General features: G+C 47.2%; 1 protein-coding gene and 1 long non-coding RNA gene across 4 annotated transcripts in view; both read left to right on the top strand.

The window, feature by feature from the left end:
* Positions 1-20,201, top strand: part of LOC115541590 (FERM, ARHGEF and pleckstrin domain-containing protein 1) — a 132,541-nt gene that overhangs the window by 68,619 nt on the left and 43,721 nt on the right. For all 3 annotated transcript variants that reach the window (XM_030353374.1, XM_030353373.1, XM_030353372.1), the window contains exons 6-7: positions 16,198-16,295; positions 17,393-17,507. In XM_030353374.1, coding sequence (XP_030209234.1) covers positions 16,198-16,295; positions 17,393-17,507 — 213 coding nt within the window. The remainder of the gene's footprint in view (positions 1-16,197; positions 16,296-17,392; positions 17,508-20,201) is intronic.
* Positions 1,330-16,187, top strand: LOC115541591 (uncharacterized). Its single transcript, XR_003976383.1, has 3 exons — positions 1,330-4,731; positions 5,013-5,014; positions 15,556-16,187. It is a non-coding gene; the product is annotated as an uncharacterized LOC115541591 (long non-coding RNA).

Here is a 20,201-nt window from a genome sequence, read left to right as displayed (position 1 = left end):
TAGTAGTTTGTTGGACACATGGTAGCAACATTTTCTCGAAACCAGGGGTCTCATTTATAAAACTGTGCGTGGGATCGTTACTAAAAGTGTACGTACGCCCAAAAGCCAGACTTATAAAAACCTGCGTATGCACACCTCTAAGCAATCTTTGCTTTATAAATCACAGAGTGCCTACAAGTGTGCGCAGCTGAATCAGCTTCACGTCCCGCCCTGTACACGCCCCTTTTTAACCATAAATGGTCAATGCAAACAACTTCATGAATGCGATCTGCATATAAAACGGACTCAGATGCAAGTATTATGTCTTGTCGGAAACAATGGCAGAAGGACTGAGAAAACAAAAAAGCGATATTTCACGGAGGTTGAAGTGGAGACACTTGTGGGTGAGGTGGAGGCCCGAAAAGTAGTTTTGTTCGGCGGTCACGGGATTGGGATCACTAACAACAAAAAGCAGAGTGAGTGGCAACATTTGCTGCAGCAGTGAACTCTGTCAGTGGCACGGAGCGCACAGTCCCATAATTAAAAAAGAAGTGGTCTGACATAAAGGTACATATTTTTAAGTACCAATAAATCATTATGGTCCCTGAAGACCCTCTCCCTCCGAATCCTGCTATTTGCATGGTCCTCCAGGCTCCAGCATTGCCAGCAGTGCCATGGTGCAGCATTACGCACGGGGCTCACCGCTGTATTTATAGGGTTACGGTAATAAGACTGACCGAGAACACCTTGGATAATCAGTTTGTAATCACCCACCTAAAATGTTCTTGAACATAACCCCCTTTTAATGCCTGATTTGTCATGAAAAGCATCAAGAGGAACGGACAATAATCTAACAATTGTTATGAGGAGTATGTGGCTTGGTTTTCCACACTTGGGATTTAATTGACATTTGATTATGTGTTTACAGTGTCACATAAAAATATTATGTTATTGACACATGTTGGACAGATGCTTTATTCCATGCAGTCGCGCCGTCAGTGGACAGTATGGAGTGACGGGATTAATATAGAGAATTTTCATTTTGAATTTTCATTTTGATTCTAAGGAGATGTTTCTGGAATTATAACTGGAAATAACAGTTGACTTAAATTATTCTGATTACATAGATTATACGCATGATACGGGTTGAAATTAAACTTATGAAGGGCGATGATAAAACATAATCGTTCTTCTCACTCTACATTTCTTCAGTCTGACTTCAGTACAACTTTCGCCAATTCTCCTTTTCCTCCAAACCATGCGTGCGCATGGGTCAGAGTTTGCTTAGGGCTGCGCACATTCTCCCGTCAAGTTAGTTTTTTATAGATCACAACCGTGGCGTGGAAAGTCACTGACGCCACTTTCAGCCCCATTTTGTGCGTACGCAACGGTTATAAATGAGACCCCAGGTCTCTCACTGTTTTGAATACATTTAAAGAACTCAGGGTTTGTGCTTTTCAAGCCAAAGGTTGAGGAATACAGACCCTGTATGTTCCAACAGCTAATGCAAAAAGAACTCATAAGAAGAGTTACAATAAAAAAAAATCATTATAATTCCCTGTGTGTGTGTGTTTGTACGTATCTCCGGAATAATGTGAATATTAAGTTCAACTCACTCTCTGAGAAGACCTGCACATAGTTTGTGGAGCAAAAGCTTGATTTCTCCCAGCTCAGAGGGTCGTTAGGGTGCAGTGGTTGGTTGGCCCACTGCTTCAGCGTAGCTCTGTCTCTCTGGCGGATGTGAGGCTTTTGTAGGGGATGGTGTCTTCTTCCTTGGCTGTGGAGTTTTTCCTTGTGATGGGGTGATGGATGGTAGATGCTTGGGGGACGGAGGCCAGCAGGTGAATGGCATATTGCTCTGCATGAAGGGTGGGGGAGGGTAGGGGTATGGAGGATGGGGCTGTGAGCTGGTTGGATTCTGTCCTAGGGCCACATCTTTTAGGCCTCTGGCAAATTTTCTGACTCCGTCCTTGTGAATATGGAGTCTGTCGTACAGATCCTGTGGGCCGATGGAGGGATGATGGGCTATATAGACGTTAGGCAGGGCAGTGCAGCTTCTTGTTAGCTCTGCATTTATGTCATGGATAATGTGGGGTGGGAAATCTGTGCGTTGAAGCAAAGTAGAGACCACAGTGCGGGATTCTGGAAACTCCATGCTTGCTCTCTCTGCAACCTTTTTTATGGCTTCTGCAGTCCTGTGGCGCTGAGAATGCAAGTCATTTGTCCCAGTGTGGATGATGATGGTGTTGGGTTTGCCAAAGGAGTCCTGATTAAGGAGACGGAGGGCTTGGTAAGTGTTGTTACAGCGTTTGGAGGTTACTCGTCCAGGGAACCGTTTTTCGGGGTTCAGGGACTTCCCATTGGAATCCATGATGAGTACCACTTGTGTGTCAGGTGTTGTAGGGTTCTGTGAGGCAAGCTGTGAATCAGTGGATGTGGGTGTGGGGGAGTGAGGAGAGGTTTCCTCGTGAGGTTGTGTTTCAATTTTGTTGTCTGCTTAGAAGGCTGTGTGCTGTTTTTGTTACCAGTGTGGGATGAGTGTTTGTTTGAGGTGTAAGGCAAGTTGTTGTTTGTGGTCTTGGGTGTGTGTTTTGAGTGCTTAGTGGGAGGGGCTGCGCCTCTGTGTATGCAAGTGTGTTTGTGACTTTGTTTCTGCCTATGATTGTCAATTGCTGCTTTATTTACCTCCATCTGCTCCTTCATCTGCATTACTTCCTGTGAGAGGGCTCTCTCCTTGTTGCTGGCGTCTTCTTTCACCTTGGTTATCTGGGCTCTGAGGGTTAGATTTTCCTCCTTGATGGTCTGGAAGGCATATCTGAGCTCAGAGATGGATGTCTCATTGTCAACTCTTTGTTGCTAGAGCTCCTCTTTGGGTTCCCTAAAAGAGTCACAAGGGGTGTTGTCGAACCTGGCCAGCATGAGCTCTTTGAATTCAGCCAAGTCTAGCTCAAGATGAGCCAGAGATTCTCTGAACTGCTTGTCAGAGCTGGGGGATGCTGGTGGAGCCGGTGCTAAGACTGGTGTTTCCTTCACTACCTGCTTCTCAGCAGTGTGTTTTTCCACTCTACCTCTGCTTTCAGCATGGGGAATGCTCTCTCGAAGGAGCTCAGGCTGTTTTTCATTACCCTGGACTAGGAACGTACCCATTTTGTAGTAGGAGATGGTCAACTCAGGGTCATCTACTGTATGTTTAGGGTCTCATCTTCACATATTGTTAGCCTGCCACCACGTCCAATTCCCCCTTTGCGTATGTTGTCGTAGTGTTTGCAGAGGACAGATGTCCACTCAGGACCATGATTGGTGTGAAAAATGAGGGTACATTTTACCCTTTTGCCTTTTTGAACTGCAAAGTCTGTATAAAGGACCTCTGGGTTTTGTTTAAGGACCTGCTTTTGGTTGCACCAGCAGAACGTGAAGCCGATCATAAGTTTGGGTGTAAAGTCTGCCTTAACCCTACGCTCGACGTAGCTAGTTTCAAACTAAAGGTGTTCTAAATTGTTGTTGTCCCACCATAACTTAAGTTGTAACGTTACTAGTAGTGCGTAAATTGTACCAGTGTCGATTTTAATGACGTTTAGATAATTTCAAGCCAATCTTTGACAGCCAACAATGTAAACAGGAAGTACTGGCAAGTTTCCACCTTATCCGAGTGAAGGGCAAACAAAACAGTTTCAGTCATTTATTCTCTAAAATGTACTTACACGGTATAGGCGTGAGGTTAAGCTATTTGATGGCGGATTTTATAATAAATAAATAAATATGCTTTGTATGCTATTCGTTGTGTGTGTCGTGAGTTTTTGTCTGAGTTAGCCTCTACCTAGTCTGGCTGAGTGGAAATGGACAGCGTCTAGCGTCGGATTCCACCGCTACTCCTCCCCTTCCTGTTGCAGGCTTTCCCGTATTGTGCTCCCCCACAAACTCGGAAACTAGTCAGTATGGAGCGTTTTGAAGAGGACTTTGACGGCGCTGTAAAGCTAGCATGTTTGGCTCTTTCCGTCGAAAATTGCAAAGAACTTCAAAAGATTTGCTTACAGCATTTGCTGAGGAAGAAAGATGTTCTTGCACTATTTCGGATGGACACCGCTGCTACTTCCTGGGGTTAGCCCCGCCCTAGACGATTGTGATTGGTTTAAAAAAAATAAAAACAGGCCAGCCCAGTTTCCCCCCGGATAGACTACTCTAAATGGCGTGGTTCCAGACCATTCTACTTGCTGTAGTTTGGTCTGGCTTTGCGAGACTAGCCTCTACCTGGCTATGCATTGTATGGAATAGCTCTAAATATGTTGGTTTGTACATGGGCTTGAGTTGTTTAGAAGACCCAGTGGCAAAATATCTCAGCCAAACACACTTGCATCGCTGTACTTGGAGCCGAATTTCGGTTTGTGTTGTGCTGCAGGTCGTTGTCAAGAAGGCCGGTTATTCTCAGTAATTCCGCCCGGCAAAACCGAAATCGCGCATATAAATCAACATCATCATACTGAAGAAATGGATCGATACGGTCACGGAAAATCCGTTCCCGGCGCAAACCGTGTTGAAACTCCTCTTCCCATTGCTCAAAATGAATAACATCTATTGTGTTGAAATCTTAGACGTATTTAACGGTCTTTATCATTAGAATGGAACTTACACCAGAGGGGAGGTGTAAAATATAAGATATAACTTAGTGTTACGTTGAAACTATCTGCTTGGTGCAACTGCTATTTTTTTAGTAGAGTGTAAAGTCGAATGTTTGGGTGATTTACGTTCAACGTAGTATAAGGGCCGTTACATAGTCAACGCGAGCAACGCGCATAAGCGACGCGAGCGACGAGCTTCCTTTCATAGTCTACACAGCATACGCAAACGTTGCGGGCAATGCATGACATGCAATACACCACTCACGCCACGGGTGACAGCAGAGTCACCGGTGTTTTCGCGGGTGACATTGCGGGTGATATTCCGGGTGACATTCCGATCAGAATGGCTACGGAAGAAGAGTGCATCTTATTGCTCCTTTTACATCGGCGGCGGCAACGCATGAAGTGCAGAGATAGGCGTTGGTATGTGCGCCCTTTAAATACCACACGAGATCAGGATGGGGAATTTGTTTCTCTGGTGCTTCCAATGCGAAGCCTGGACGAGAAGAGGCATTTCCAGTATTTTCGGATGTCGGCGCCAAAGTTTGATGATCTCCTTTCGCGAGTCATCCGATATCTTCCTGACTCTGATCAAAACCGGCCCTTGTCAGGGAGCAGCTGGCAGATTATTTTTTGTCAGATGCTGGCGTGTTTCCCCACCAGTACAAAGTGCTACAATTGGGTATGCGCACTGACCAATAAATGTATTTACATTGGTCACTTGGAAGCATGACTTTTGATTTATTAGTTATCACATTACACAAGTGAACTAATTTGGTTTACGTCAAACTCATTAATTCATATCCATATACATTTTTTACACAACGAGCTACTGCCTTGACAGATGAATTAATTATTTAAGTGTATTTAAGTGTAGGCCTATAGCCAAAGCTATAGCACATAATGTCCACAGAAATTATATGGTAGGAAACATTATTAGAGAAAAGGGGTTTATTTATCAAATACAGAAACCCACCATGCACGCACACATTTTTCATTCACTCACGCCTTCAAATTTCATTCACTCAAAGAGGCTACTGAACTTATATTTCACACAGAACATGAACACTTATGTTTCACACAGAACGTGAACACAAAACATTACCTAATTATTTCAAATAGGCTAACACAAATACAGATAAGGCCAGTAATAGAACGAATATCGGGTGACAAGAAGATCATTAAAATGGCTCATAATCCCGCATTAGCTGTTTGATGACGCGCATCAGCTGTGTGATGTCACGCATCAAAATAGCACTTTGCCCCGTGGAAGGGTTCGCATAAATTGGCACAGGTAATTAGTAAAAGAGACGTGAATGTCATTCCTATCAGGTTCCCTCATCCTCCCAATTTTTCTTCTGTAAATATAACCTATAGTTGAAATAATGTACAATATTTGCAGTATCGCCCCCACCGCCAACGCATAGTATTGCATGGATCGGCGCTTCCTTAAGGTACGGCCACACCAACCGCGTTACTCGCGTTTGGGGCGTCGAAAATCGGCATTTTTGCATAGGGAACCATTGGTATAGGCGCGTAGACGCGTTACACGCGTTGAAGCGTCGCGTTAGGGGCGTTACACGCGTTGAAGCGTCGCGTTAGGGGCGTTAGACGCGGCAGACGCACGTAATTACGCACGTAAACGCAGTAACGCGCCCAACGCACCAACACCCGGAGTTCAAAAAATTGAACTTTCAACGCTCCAACGCGTGATGCTTAGCCGCGATAGCCAATCAGTGTGGAGCTTGACCCGACGTCACTGGCAGAGTAGTGACGCTTGCACAGAAGCATACGGCCGACATCTTTCTTTATTCTGGGTGGAAATAGTAACATAGTTACGCCATTAAATGCGTTTATGTAAACATTTTTAGCGAGAAATGTGCATTTTACTTTCATAATGTTCGCTCGGGTGAATGTGAAGGATCTTCGGTTTGACACACCATGTGAAGTTATTTAACCCGATTATTGTTATTTATATCCGAGATTATTTAATCTAACCCGATCTAAGCTCTATGATGCACCCAAACACGGCAGCGTTTGGGTTTCCTACCTCGGACTCCTAAATCCAGCGCAGCCACAGGCGCGTTAGGCGCGTTGAACCATTTTTGTGACACACAATGATCAAGCGTCAAGTTAGGCACGTTACACGCGTTGTCCAACTTGAGTAACGCGTTTGGTGTGGCCGTAGCATTAAGGTAAGGCCACACTGCACTCGCGTTGGCGTTGAAAATCAGCATTTTTGCATAGGGAACCATTGGTGTAGACGCATAGACACGTTACACGCGTTAAAGCGGCGTGTTAGTGGTGTAAAGGCCGATATATGCTCTGTTTTAGACGTAACGCGTAAGCACGCAAGATACATAACCCCCCCTTGCGCGGTAGAATATCCCCCCTTACGTGCTTAAGTGCGTCGGCCAAAATTCCTGACTATGCGACTAAAACACTACGGCCCTACGCAGCTCGCAAAGACTGTGATTGTCCAGCTAACCACATCCTTTCACGAGTCTCACATTTCCGGTTTTACAGCATAAAAGCGCCATTTTTAAAAGGCCGTGACAGAAGCGAATGAAGAATTTTGAAGAAGGAGAAGAAGAAAACACAAGAACGAATTATGATAATTATAAATATAAACAAGCCAGCGATTTCCACTTCCACGCCCACAGATTCGTTCGTTGCTCCCCCTACTGTTCTGGCGGAGAATCCCCTTGCAACACGCGCAATCCTTAAGGAACCTTAAAGGAACCGTAAATCAAAACTTGTCTAAAACAAGTCCCTTGTGTAAATTACGTGCTTACGTCTCTGCGTCTAAAACGACCCTAAATCGGCCTTTAGACGTGGCATACGCACATAATGACGCACGTAAACGCAGCAACGCGCCCAACACACCAACGCACTTTTGACGCGCCTACGCGTGACGCTTAGCCGCGATAGCCAACCAGCGTGGAGCTTGACCCGACGTCACTGGCAGAGATTAACGAGTGACACTTGCACAGAGGCATATGGAGGACATCTTTCTTGATTCTGGGTGGAAATAGTAACATAGTTACGCCATTAATAGCGTTTATGTAAACATTTTTAGCGAGAAATGTGCATTTTACTTTCATAATGTTCGCTCAGTGAATGTGAACGATGTTTGGTTTGATAGGTATGACGAAGAGGTAACGCTCCATTCACTTGCATGGACAGCGTCTTTGGGTGATTAGCAACCTCAACGTCTTTGGCGGTCTCTGCTGATCAACACTACGAATGTTGGAAACACACCAGACACACCATGTGAAGTTATTTAACCCGATTATTGTTATTTATACCCGAGATTATTTAATCTAACCCGATCTAAACTCTATCATGCACCCAAACACGGCAGCGTTTGGGTTTCCTACCTCGAACTCTAAATCCTAAATCCAGCACACCCACAGGCGCGTTAGGCGCGTTGAACCATTTTTGTGACACACAATGCCCTCATCCTCATCCTCATCCTCATCCGCTTATCCGGGGTCGGGTCGCGGGGGGAGCAGCTCAAGCAGGGGGCCTCAGACTTCCCTTTCCCGGGCAACATTGACCAGCTCTGACGGGGGGATCCCGAGGCGTTCCCAGGCCAGTGTTGAGATATAATCTCTCCACCTAGTCCTGGGTCTTCCCCGAGGTCTCCTCCCCACTGGACGTGCCTGAAACACCTCCCAAGGAAGGCGCCCAGTGGGCATCCTTACCAGATGCCCGAACCACCTCAGCTGACTCCTTTCTAAGTAAAGGAGCAGCGGCTCTAATCCGAGTTCCTCACGGATGGCTGAGCTTCTCACCCTATCCCTAAGGGAGACGCCAGCCACCCTTCTGAGAAAACTCATCTCGGCCGCTTGTACCCGCGATCTCGTCCTTTCGGTCATCACCCAGCCCTCATGACCATAGGTGAGGATAGGAACGAAGATCGACCGGTAGATCGAGAGCTTTGCCTTGCGGCTCAGCTCTCTTTTCGTTACAACGGTGCGGTAAAGCGAACGCAATACCACCCCCGCTGCTCCGATTCTCCGGCCAATCTCACGCTCCATAGTACCCTCACTCGCGAACAAGACCCCGAGGTACTTGAACTCCTTCACTTGGGCTAAGGACTCATTTCCTACCCGGAGTAAGCAATCCACCGGTTTCCTGCTAAGAGTCATGGCCTCAGATTTAGCGGTGCTGATCCTCATCCCAGCCGCTTCACACTCGGCCGCCAGCCGATCCAGTGAGTGCTGAAGGTCACAGGCCGATGATCCAATAAGGACCACATCATCTGCAAAAAGCAGTGACGAGATCCTCAGACCACCGAACTGCAACCCCTCCCCACCACGACTACGCCTCGATATCCTGTCCATGTATATCACAAACAGGATTGGTGACAAGGCGCAGCCCTGGCGGAGACCAGCACCCACTGAGAACGAAACTGACTGGCTGCCGAGAACACGAACACAGCTCTCGCTTTGGGAGTACAAAGACCCCTTTACCCCATACTCCCGCAGCACCTCCCACAGTTCCTCCCGGGGGACCCGGTCATACGCCTTCTCCAGATCCACAAAACACATGTAGACCGGAAGGGCATACTCCCAGGTCCCCTCCAGGATCCTTGCGAGAGTGAAGAGCTGGTCCGTAGTTCCACGTCCGGGGCGAAAACCGCATTGTTCCTCTTCAATCTGAGGTTCGACGATCGGCCGAACCCTCCTTTCCAGCACCTTGGAGTAGACTTTACCAGGGAGGCTGAGAAGTGTGATACCCCGGTAATTGGCACACACTCTCTGGTCCCCCTTTTTGAACAGGGGAACCACCACCCCGGTTTGCCACTCCTTTGGCACTGTACCCGACTCCCACGCGATGTTGAATAGGCGTGTCAACCATGACAGCCCCTCAACACCCAGAGCCTTTAGCATTTCTGGCTGGATCTCATCAATCCCTGGGGCTTTGCCACTGCGGAGATGTTTGACTACCTCAGTGACCTCCACCAGGGAAATTGACGACGAAACACCATCAACCTCGAGCTCTGCCTCCAACATAGAGGGCGTGTTATTCGGATTCAGGAGTTCCTCAAAGTGTTCCTTCCAACGTCCGACGACCTCCTCAGTTGAGGTCAACGGAGTCCCATCCTTACTGTACACAGCTTGGATGGTTCCCCGTTCCCCCCTCCTGAGGTGCCGGAGAGTCTTCCAGAAACACTTTGGTGCCGACCGAAAGTCCTTCTCCATGGCCTCTCCGAACTTCTCCCACACCCGCTGCTTAGCCTCCGACACGGCAGCCGCTGCAGCCCTTCGAGCCTGTCGGTACCTTGCAACCGAGTCAGGAGTCCTCCAGGATATCATATCCCGGAAGGCCTCCTTCTTCAGTCGGACGGCTTCCCTGACCACCGGTGTCCACCACGGTGTCCGAGGGTTACCGCCCCTTGAGGAGCCTAAGACCCTGAGGCCACAGCTAGCCACCGCAGCTTCAGCAATGGAGGCTTTGAACACCCCCCACTCTGGCTCAATGCCCCCAACCTCCACAGGAATGCCAGAAAAGCTCCGCCGGAGGTGTGAGTTGAAGATACCTAGGACGGGGGCCTCCTCCAGACGTTCCCAGTTCACCCGCACTACTCGTTTGGGCTTACCAGGTCTATCCGGAAATTTCCCCCATTCCCTGATCCAACTCACAACCAGATGGTGGTCGGTTGACAGTTCCGCCCCTCTCTTTACCCGAGTGTCCAAAACATGCGGCCTCAGATCAGATGACACGATCACGAAATCGATCATCGATCTTCGGCCTAGGGTACTCTGGTACCAGGTACACTTATGAGCACCCTTAAGTTCGAACATGGTGTTTGTTATGGATAATCCATGACTAGCACAGAAGTCCAATAACAAACGACCGCTCGGGTTTAGATCAGGGAGGCCGTTCCTCCCCACCACGCCTCTCCAGGTGTCTCCATCGTTGCCCACGTGGGCGTTGAAGTCTCCCAGCAGAACTACGGAGTCCCCTACTGGAGCCCCATACAGGACTCCATTCAGGGTCTCCAAGAAGGCCGAGTACTCTGAGCTGCTGTTTGGTGCATACGCACAAACAACAGTCAGAGTTTTCCCCCCTACAACCCTTAGGCGCAGGGAGGCGACCCTCTCGTCTACCGGGGTAAGCTCCAACACCGCGGCGCTCAGCCGGGGATTTATGAGTATCCCCACACCCGCCCGGCGCCTCACGCCCTCGGCAACTCCGGAGAAGAATAGAGTCCAACCCTTATCCAGGAGTACGGTACCAGAGCTGAGACTGTGCGTGGAGGTAAGCCCCACCAGACCAAACTGATAGAGCTCCACCTCCCTCACAAGCTCCGGTTCCTTTCCCCACAGCGAGGTGACGTTCCACGTCCCCAGAGCCAGCTTCTGCCGCCCGGGTCTGGTCCGTCGAGACCCCTGACCTTCGCTGCCACCCATGTGGCTGCGCACCCGACCCCAACGGGTCTTCCCACAGGTGGTGGGCCCATGGGATGAAGAGAGGGGGGGTGCCACGTAGTTTGTTCGGGCTGTGCCCGACCAGGCTCCGTGGCAAACCCGGCCACCATGCGCTCGCCATCGAGCCCTCCGTCTGGGCCTGGCTCCAGACGGGGGCCCCGGGCTTCCTCCGGGCCGGGTCATATCTCCTCTTTTTACGTTATTCATTGGAGTTCTTTGAACCATTCTTAGTCTGGCCCCTCACCTGAGACCACTCTGCCATGAGAGACCCTACCAGGAGCACAAGGCTCCAGACAACACAGCTCTCAGGTTCACAGGGACACGCAAACCTCTCCACCACGATAAGGTGACGGTTCCAGGAGTGGGACACACAATGATCAAACGTCAAGTTAGGCGCGTTATGCGCGTTTTTTAACCCGAAAAACGCGTGCAGTGTGGCCTTAGCTTTACGGCCCTTAGACGCGGCATACGCACGTAATGACGCACGTAAATGCACCAACGCGCAAAGTTAAAAAAATTGAACTTTTGATGCGCCTACGCGTGACGCTTAAGCTAAAGCCACACTGCACGTGTTTTTCGGGTTAAAAAACGCACATAACGAACCTAACTTGACGCTTGATCATTGTGTGTCACAAAAATGGTTCAACGCGCCTAAATCTAAGGCCACACTGCACGCCTTATTCGGGTTAAAAAACGTGCATAACGCGCCTAACTTGACGCTTGATCATTGTGTGTCACAAAAATCGTTCAACGCGCCTGTGGCTGCGCTGGATTTAGGAGTCTGAGGTAGGAAACCCAAACGCCGTCAAAAGTTCAATTTTTTTAACTTTGCACGTTGGAGCGTTGGTGCGTTTACGTGCGTCATTACGTGCGTATGCCGCGTCTAACGCCACTAACGCGCCGCTTTAACGCGTGTAGCTAGTCTACGCGCCTACACCAATGGTTCCCTATGCAAAAATGCAGATTTTCAATGCCTGCGTGCAGTGTGGCCTTACCTTAACACGCCTGTGGCTGCACTGGATTTAGGAGTCCGAGGTAGGAAACCCAAACGCCGCGTGTTTGGGTGCATGATAGAGTTTAGATCGGGTTAGATTAAATAATCTCGGAAATAAATAACAATAATCAGGTTAAATAACTTCACATGGTGTGTCTGGTTTGTTTCCAGCATTCGTAGTGTTGATCAGCAGAGATATAGTCCGCCAAGACGTTGAGGTTGCTTAGCAACCAGAGACGCTGTCCATGCAAGTGAATGGAGCGTTCCCTCTTCGTCATAACTATCAAACTAAACATCCTTCACATTCACCGAGCGAACATTATGAAAGTAAAATGCACATTTCTCGCAATTTTTTTTTACATAAACGCTTTTAATGGTGTAACTATGTTACTATTTCCACCCAGAATAAAGATAGATGTCCGCCATATGCTTCTGTGCAAGCGTCACTACTCTCTGCCAGTGACGTCGGGTCAAGCTCCACGCTGATTGGCTATCGCGGCTAAGCTAGGCGCGTCAAAAGTTCAATTTTTTGTACTTTTTGCGTTGGTGCGTTTACGTGCGTCATTACGTGCGTATGCCGCGTCTAAAGCCGCGAACACACCAAGCGCGTATCTCGCGTACCATGTACGCGCGTAACGCTCCTAAAATGTTGCTTGACCATTTTGTGTCAAAAATGGTCAGATACGCGCGTAACGCGCGTAGATGAGACCCCCCCCCCCCCCCCCCCCCCCCCCCAGCCTGTGGCTGCGCTGGATTTAGGAGTCCGAGGAAGGAAACCCAAACACCGCCGTGTTTGGGTGGATGATAGAGCTTGGATCGGGTTAGATTAAATAATCTCGGATATAAATAACAATAATCGGGTTAAATAACTTCACATGGTGTGTCTGGTGTGTTTCCAGCATTCGTAGTGTTGATCAGCAGAGAAATAGTCCGCCAAGACGTTGAGGTTGCTTAGCAATCAGAGACTCTGTCCATGCAAGTGAACGGAGCGTTCACTCTTCGTCATAACTATCAAACCAAACATCCTTCACATTCACCGAGCGAACCTTATGAAAGTAAAATGCACATTTCTCGCTAGAAATGTTTCCATAAACGCATTTATTGGCGTAACTATGTTACTATTTCCACCCAGAATAAAGAAAGTTGCCGGCCGTGGCTGCCATGGACATGGCTGCGCTGGAGTCCGAGGTAGGAAACCCAAACGCCGCCGTGTTTGGGTGATAGAGTTTAGATCGGGTTAGATTAAATAATCTCGGATATAAATAACAATAATCGTCTTAAATAACTAACCGTATGCTTCTGTCCAAGCTCACTACTCTCTGCCAGTGACGTCGGGTCAAGCTCAACGCTGATTGGCTATTGCGGCGCGTATGAGCGTTACTCGCGTAAAAAGTTCAATTTTTTGAACTCCTCGTACGCGCGTATATGTACGCGCGTATATGTACGCGCGTATATATACGCGCCTCATACGCACCTAACGCGAGTAAAATGTTGCTTATACGCATGTAACGCTCGTACGTGTCTCATACGCGCGTAAACCAATGGTTCCCTATGGAAAAATTGCCGATTTTATACGCGTGATACGCGGGTAACGCTTTTGGTGTGGCCGTACCTTAACGCCACTAACGCGCCGCTTTAACGCGTGTTTTTCGCGAGAGAAAACCGGCGACAAGTTTTGATATGTCGCTCCACACTTTCGCCGTGCACAGGCGAGCGCGTTCACGAGGATTTGTGGCGCGACAAATTCGCTCGAGTTAAAATATTTGAACTTTGACGCGAATTTCGCGTGATGACAGCCAAACAGCGTTAAACAGCGTGGCCACTGAGTCACATGTGTAACGTAACAGCCAATCAGCGTTCAACCGTCAAACTCAGTGCAGTGCAGTCCAGGGTGACAGCAGCATGGAGGAGAAAGTGAATGTTGCCGTTTGAGACTCCTGGAGCACTATATATAATATAATAGTGTATAATATATTATACAACGGGGGACCTAAATCCAGCGATCTGATTGGTTCCCAACTGTTGTATAATGAGCGTATACATAACTGCTATGACGCCCGATCATTTTGTGAAAGTTTGCATATCACTCCGCGCCTGGAAGTAGAAACAGTTACAAAGTAAAACATATGTTGGATGATGGAGAGGATGTAAATGTTGTTACTCCGGGAGTGAGCAAGGCGATGGAGAGACTAACGAAAGCTTAGGCACACGGCGAGTGAACTGCTCCATAGGATAAATTGCCGGCGAACCGCTCTATCGGAGCCTTCTCTCGGAGCCTTCTCTTGGAGGGACGCTAAAGTGTGTTGCATAGCGACCGTCGATGCATAGCGGCAGCCAGGAGGGACTACTTTTTGTTTGCTTTAATAAAACAGCTACTTGGTTTCTTTTTAAATGTAGTGTGTCTATGACTTTCGTTTCGCCATAACAGTAACCGTTGTATAAAAGCAATAGATCACTTCAGTCAGTGGCATGTGCTCATTATACCACTGTGAAGGGGGTCGCCGGCCCTCCGCTGCGCGTCGTGGCCAGACAACGCCCCTTAACAGTGGTATAATGAGCACATACCACAGCCTGGCGTGATCTATTGCTTAAATATTTGTATAGATAATATCACGGCCAAAAGCTCTGTGCGTTTCCGGATGGCCGTAGCGCGGGGAGCTCTCATAGGGATTGGGCTTCTCGGGGTTTGTTGCTATGTTTCCGGTCTTGTGTGTTCCAACGGAAACGGCTGTCACACCAAATTTGTACCGGGTGCCAAATTTGTACCGGTTATGTAATCAGTTGTCCGTTGCCAGGCAACGAACAACAGATTACGTAAGGGGTTGTCCGTTGCCAGGCAGGTTTCAAAAATCATTCCCGCTAATGTTGCCAAAGACGAAATAACATAATACAGATAACGGATCGCTAGATAACACTTGTTTTTACTTTATATTTGTATTGCATTTAATTGTTTAATCGAATTTAGCTAGTAAACTGAGTGTTTAAAGTGTATCATAGTCTAGCTAGCTTGTGTTAATTTAATTTCCTTAATTTAATTTAGAGAATAGATTATAGGTAATAGATAGCTGGATAGATATAGATGGGTAGGTAGATAGGTGAGCAGGCATTTACTAACTGGTAAATATTTTTTATTATTATTATTCACGTTATCCCCATAACATTTAGCTATTAATGTGTAGGGAAATAGATAAATACAATACAATACAAATATAAAGTTAGGAATGCTAATAAATGTAATTTGTAAAATAAGTGTTGTCGAATGTTCTTGAACCTTCTCATGTCATTCGACTCGATCGTCCGTTGCCTGGCAATGGACGACGCGATCGTCTGCCGGACCAGGCAGGTTTGAAAAGGATTACGTAAGGATGACGTACCCGGTACAAATTTGGCACCCGGTACAAATTTGGTGTGACACAGCCACAGCCACAGGCGCGTTAGGCGCGTTGAACCATTTTTTGTGACACACAATGATCAAGCGTCAAGTTAGGCGCGTTTTTTAACCCGAGCGCTTGCAGTGTGGCCTTAGCTAAGTGGGACCTTACGTTCTGCTGGTGCAACCAGCTGCTGCTCTTTGTGTTTTTTCCTAGCCTCAGCACTTATTAGGAAAGACCACTTCCCTGTATTCAGCTGGCTGCTTGGTTGCCATGGCGATATAATGTTAACTGTTCTACTCCAACTGTCACTGTCCAAGGTTAACAGTTAGTTAGCTATGCTAACCTGCTAATCCCACTTAATGGCTAGCAGATAACAGAATGTAAATCAAGTGTAGTTTTCTGAGATAAGGCTTCTTGGGCAAGTGTCCTTGGCCTGTGATCAGGCTTACCTTGGTTAAGTCCAGTTTTTTTTTGATTTAACTCCTGTTGTAGGCTAGTCACCCAGTCAGTTCTCCTTCAGTTATCTTCAGGTTTCTTTAAGATGTTCCTTTTCTTTTCTTTTGTTGTAATCCACATAAAAATCCAGGAAAAGTATCTGAAGTGGTTTCTTATTACTTCCTATCCTGCATTCACATTTAGTGTTTCTGTTGTACTCACTTTTAGGCTAATTTATCATATTTTAACAGGAGCTCATCATAGATCTGACTGCATACCACTCTCTCTCTCATATTGTCTCTTTCTTTCTTTCTTTCTTTCTTTCTTTCTTTCTTTCTTTCTTTCTTTCTTTTCTCCAGGTATCTGTTTGCACTCCAGATAAAGCATGATTTGGCGTGCGGTCGCCTCATCTGCAACGACACCAGCGCAGCTCTCATGGTGTCCCACATCATCCAATGTAAACGCACGCACACACACACACCTTTTCATGTCGGTTTCCCCCACTACATCTTTCTGCTGCCTTGCATTTGTTCTGGTCCTGGCACCTTTTCTACTTGTCTTTCCATTCATTTTATGTTTCATTCATATTTCTCTATCTTTTCAAAATGTTCTATCTATCTCCCTGACTATAGATCAGACTCCACCCCCAACTCTCACTGACTCCGCCCCCCAATTCCCTCTCTCTGAATCCACTGCCTAAAGTAAAGGCCACACTGCACGTCTTTTTCGGGTTAAAAAACGTGCATAACGCGCCTAACTTGACACTTGATCCCAAAAATGGTTCAACGCGCCTAACGCGCCTGTGGCTGCGCTGGATTTAGGAGTCCAAGGTAGGAAACCCAAATAATATAAATAACAATAATCGGGTTAAATAACTTCACATGGTGTGTCTGGTGTGTTTCCAGCATTCGTAGTGTTGATCAGCAGAGATATAGTCCGCCAAGACGTTGAGGTTGCTTAGCAACCAGAGACGCTGTCCATGCAAGTGAATGGAGCGTTCCCTCTTCGTCATAACTATCAAACCAAACATCCTTCACATTCACTGGGCGAACATTATGAAAGTAAAATTCACATTTCTCGCAAAAGATGTTTACATAAACGCTTTTAACGGCGTAACTATGTTACTATTTCCATCCACAATAAAGAAAGATGTCCGCAACATGCTTCTGTGCAAGCGTCACTACTCTCTGCCAGTGACGTCGGGTCAAGCTCCACTCTGATTGGCTATCGCGGCTAAGCGTCACGCGTAGGCATATCAAAAGTTAAATTGTTTGAACTTTTTGCGTTGGTGCGTTTACGTGCGTCATTACGTGCGTATGCCGCGTCTAACGCCACTAACGCGCCGCTTTAATGCGTGTATCGCATCTACGCGCCTAGGCCAATGGTTCCCTATGCAAAAATGCAGATTTTCAACGCCAACGCGGGTGCAGTGTGGCCTTACCTTAACTCTTTCTCTCTGCCCCCCCTGCACCCATTACATATATACTGACTCCTGACTCCACCCGCACTATATTTGACTCCTTCTGACTGTCTCTGGCTCTTCCCCCTCTCCAGCTGAGATCGGGGACTTTGACGAGACCCAGAGCTGGCAGCACCTGCTGCACAACAAGTACCTGCCCGACCAGGACGCCCTCAGGGACAAGATAACCGACTGCCACCGCAAGCACGTGTGAGTAAACGTGGAGACATGCGTAAATACACACACACGCATAGATGATGTACACACACGCACATATGGCGTACACACAAACACACACACAAACACATGACGCACACACACAAAGTACAAACACACACATGATGTACACATGCATGACGCATTGCACACGCACACGCAATGAAGTACACACACACACACATGACCTGCACACGCACGCACGCACATGCACGCACACACACATCCATGATGCGCAGGCTCAAACACACACTCATGACGTGCTGGCACACACACACTCACGACGAGCAGGCACACACACACACACTCATGACGAGCAGGCACACACACACTCATGACGCACACACACACTCATGACATGCTCGCACACACACCCATGATGCGCAGGCTCAAACACACACTCATGACGCGCAGGCACACACACTCATGAAGAGCAGGCACACACACACTCATGACGCGCACGCACACACACAAACACCCTCGTGACGCGCACACATACAATCATGACGCACACACAAAATCATGACGTACATGCAAATGCGCACACACACACACATTACGTACACACACACACTCCTGACGTGCACACGAGGAATGCCTACATTGTAATATGATGTCTGGTGCAGGTGCAATAAATCACTAATTGACAGGTTGAATACCTTTACATGGATTTTCTATGTCACAGCAGTTCAGTTCTTGGCTTATTGGGGGGCTTGGTTAGGGTTAACGTAACGTGATAGTAAGAGAGACACACACACACACACACACACACACACACACACACACACACACACACACACACACACACACACACACACACACACACACACACACACCATCGTACAGCGATGACAAGCCACATGTAGTCTTACGCTACACACATCTCCGCCCCCCGTTGTTCCTTTTTTCCCCCAGACCGTCTCCTGTAGAATGCCACGCCCCCCCCTACAGCTGGAGGACTGTAAACCCTTGACCCCCCCCCCCCCCCCCCCCCCCCTGCCCTTGAAGAGAAAAAATAAACAACCAGAATAGTGTTCTAAAAATATATATATATAATGCAATTTTTGTTGGGATTTCACAATTTCCTAATTGATTTAACAAAACAAATTGGATGGGGGTTTACCTCGTGGCCCTGCGGTCTTCGGTGAGGGTTTCAGTTTGCAGTAATATACAACCACCAGGTGGTTGTTTCAATAACTTTCAAAACTTTAGTTTTTGTACCTGATTGAAGTATGTTTTCTTTCCCAACGAGAGTTTTGTACTTTGTACACGGTACGGTACGGTTCATAGTTAAGGGGAAAATTTAAAAAAAACTGCTTGTTTGTCAACATTGGAGAATGGCGGTAAATCAGCAGCAATGAAAACATCAATAAACTTGGTGATGGCATTTGCATTTCTGAATTCCCATACAGGGGTTGTTGGAATAGTGTCATGAGCTGGGTTTGCACAGCACTGTGGCTGCGCTGGATTTAGGAGTCCGAGGTAGGAAACACATATAATATAAATAACAATAATCGGGTTAAATAACTTCACATGGTGTGTCTGGTGTGTTTCCAGCATTTGTAGTGTTGATCAGCAGAGATAGTCCGCCAAGACGTTGAGGTTGCTTAGCAACCAGAGACGCTGTCCATGCAAGTCATTGGAGCGTTCCCTCTTTGTCATAACTATCAAACCAAACATCCTTCACATTCACCGAGCGAACATTATGAAAGTAAAATGCACATTTCTCGCTAAAAATGTTTACATAAACGCTTTTAACGGCGTAACTATGTTACTATTTCCACCAAGAATAAAGAAAGATGTCCGCCACATGCTTCTGTGCAAGAATCACTACTCTCTGCCAGTGACGTCGGGTCAAGCTCCACGCTGATTGGCTATCGCGGCTAAGCGTCACGCGTAGGCGCGTCAAAAGTTAATTTTTTTGAACTTTTTGCGTTGGTGCGTTGGTGCTTTTACGTGCGTCATTACGTGCATATGCCGCGTCTAACGCCACTAAAGGTGCGGCCACACCAGACGCGTATCTCGCGTACTTCGCGTATGAAATCGCCATTTTTTCCATAGGGAACCATTGGTTTACGCGCGTATTACGCGTATTACGCGTATTAAGCAACATTTTACGCGCGTATAGCGCGTATGTGGCGCGTATATTTACTCGCAATACGCGCTATACGCGCGTATATCGCGTACATTTCAAGAGTTCAAAAAATTGAACTTTTTACGCGAAGTACGCGAGATACGCGTCTGACGAGACACGCATTGCCCAATCAGCGTTGAGCTTGACCCGACGTCACTGGCAGAGAGTAGTGAGCTTGGACAGAAGCATACGGCCGACATCTTTCTTTATTCTGTGTGGAAATAGTAACATAGTTACGCCATTAAATGCTTTTATGGAAACATTTCTAGCGAGAAATGTGCATTTTACTTTCATAATGTTCACTCGGTGAATGTGAAGGATGTTTGGTTTGATAGTTATGACGAAGAGGGAACGCTCCGTTCACTTGCATGGACAGAGTCTCTGGTTACTAAGCAACCTCAACGTCTTGGCGGACTATATATCTGCTGGGAAACACACCAGACACACCATGTGAAGTTATTTAACCCGATTATTGTTATTTATATCCGAGATTATTTAATCTAACCCGATCTAAACTCTATCACCCAAACACGGCGGCGTTTGGGTTTCCTACC

The sequence above is a fragment of the Gadus morhua genome, chromosome 4 (assembly GCF_902167405.1).
Source record: "Gadus morhua chromosome 4, gadMor3.0, whole genome shotgun sequence".
Lineage (NCBI taxonomy): Eukaryota > Metazoa > Chordata > Actinopteri > Gadiformes > Gadidae > Gadus > Gadus morhua.
This window is presented reverse-complemented; position numbering and strand designations above follow the sequence as displayed.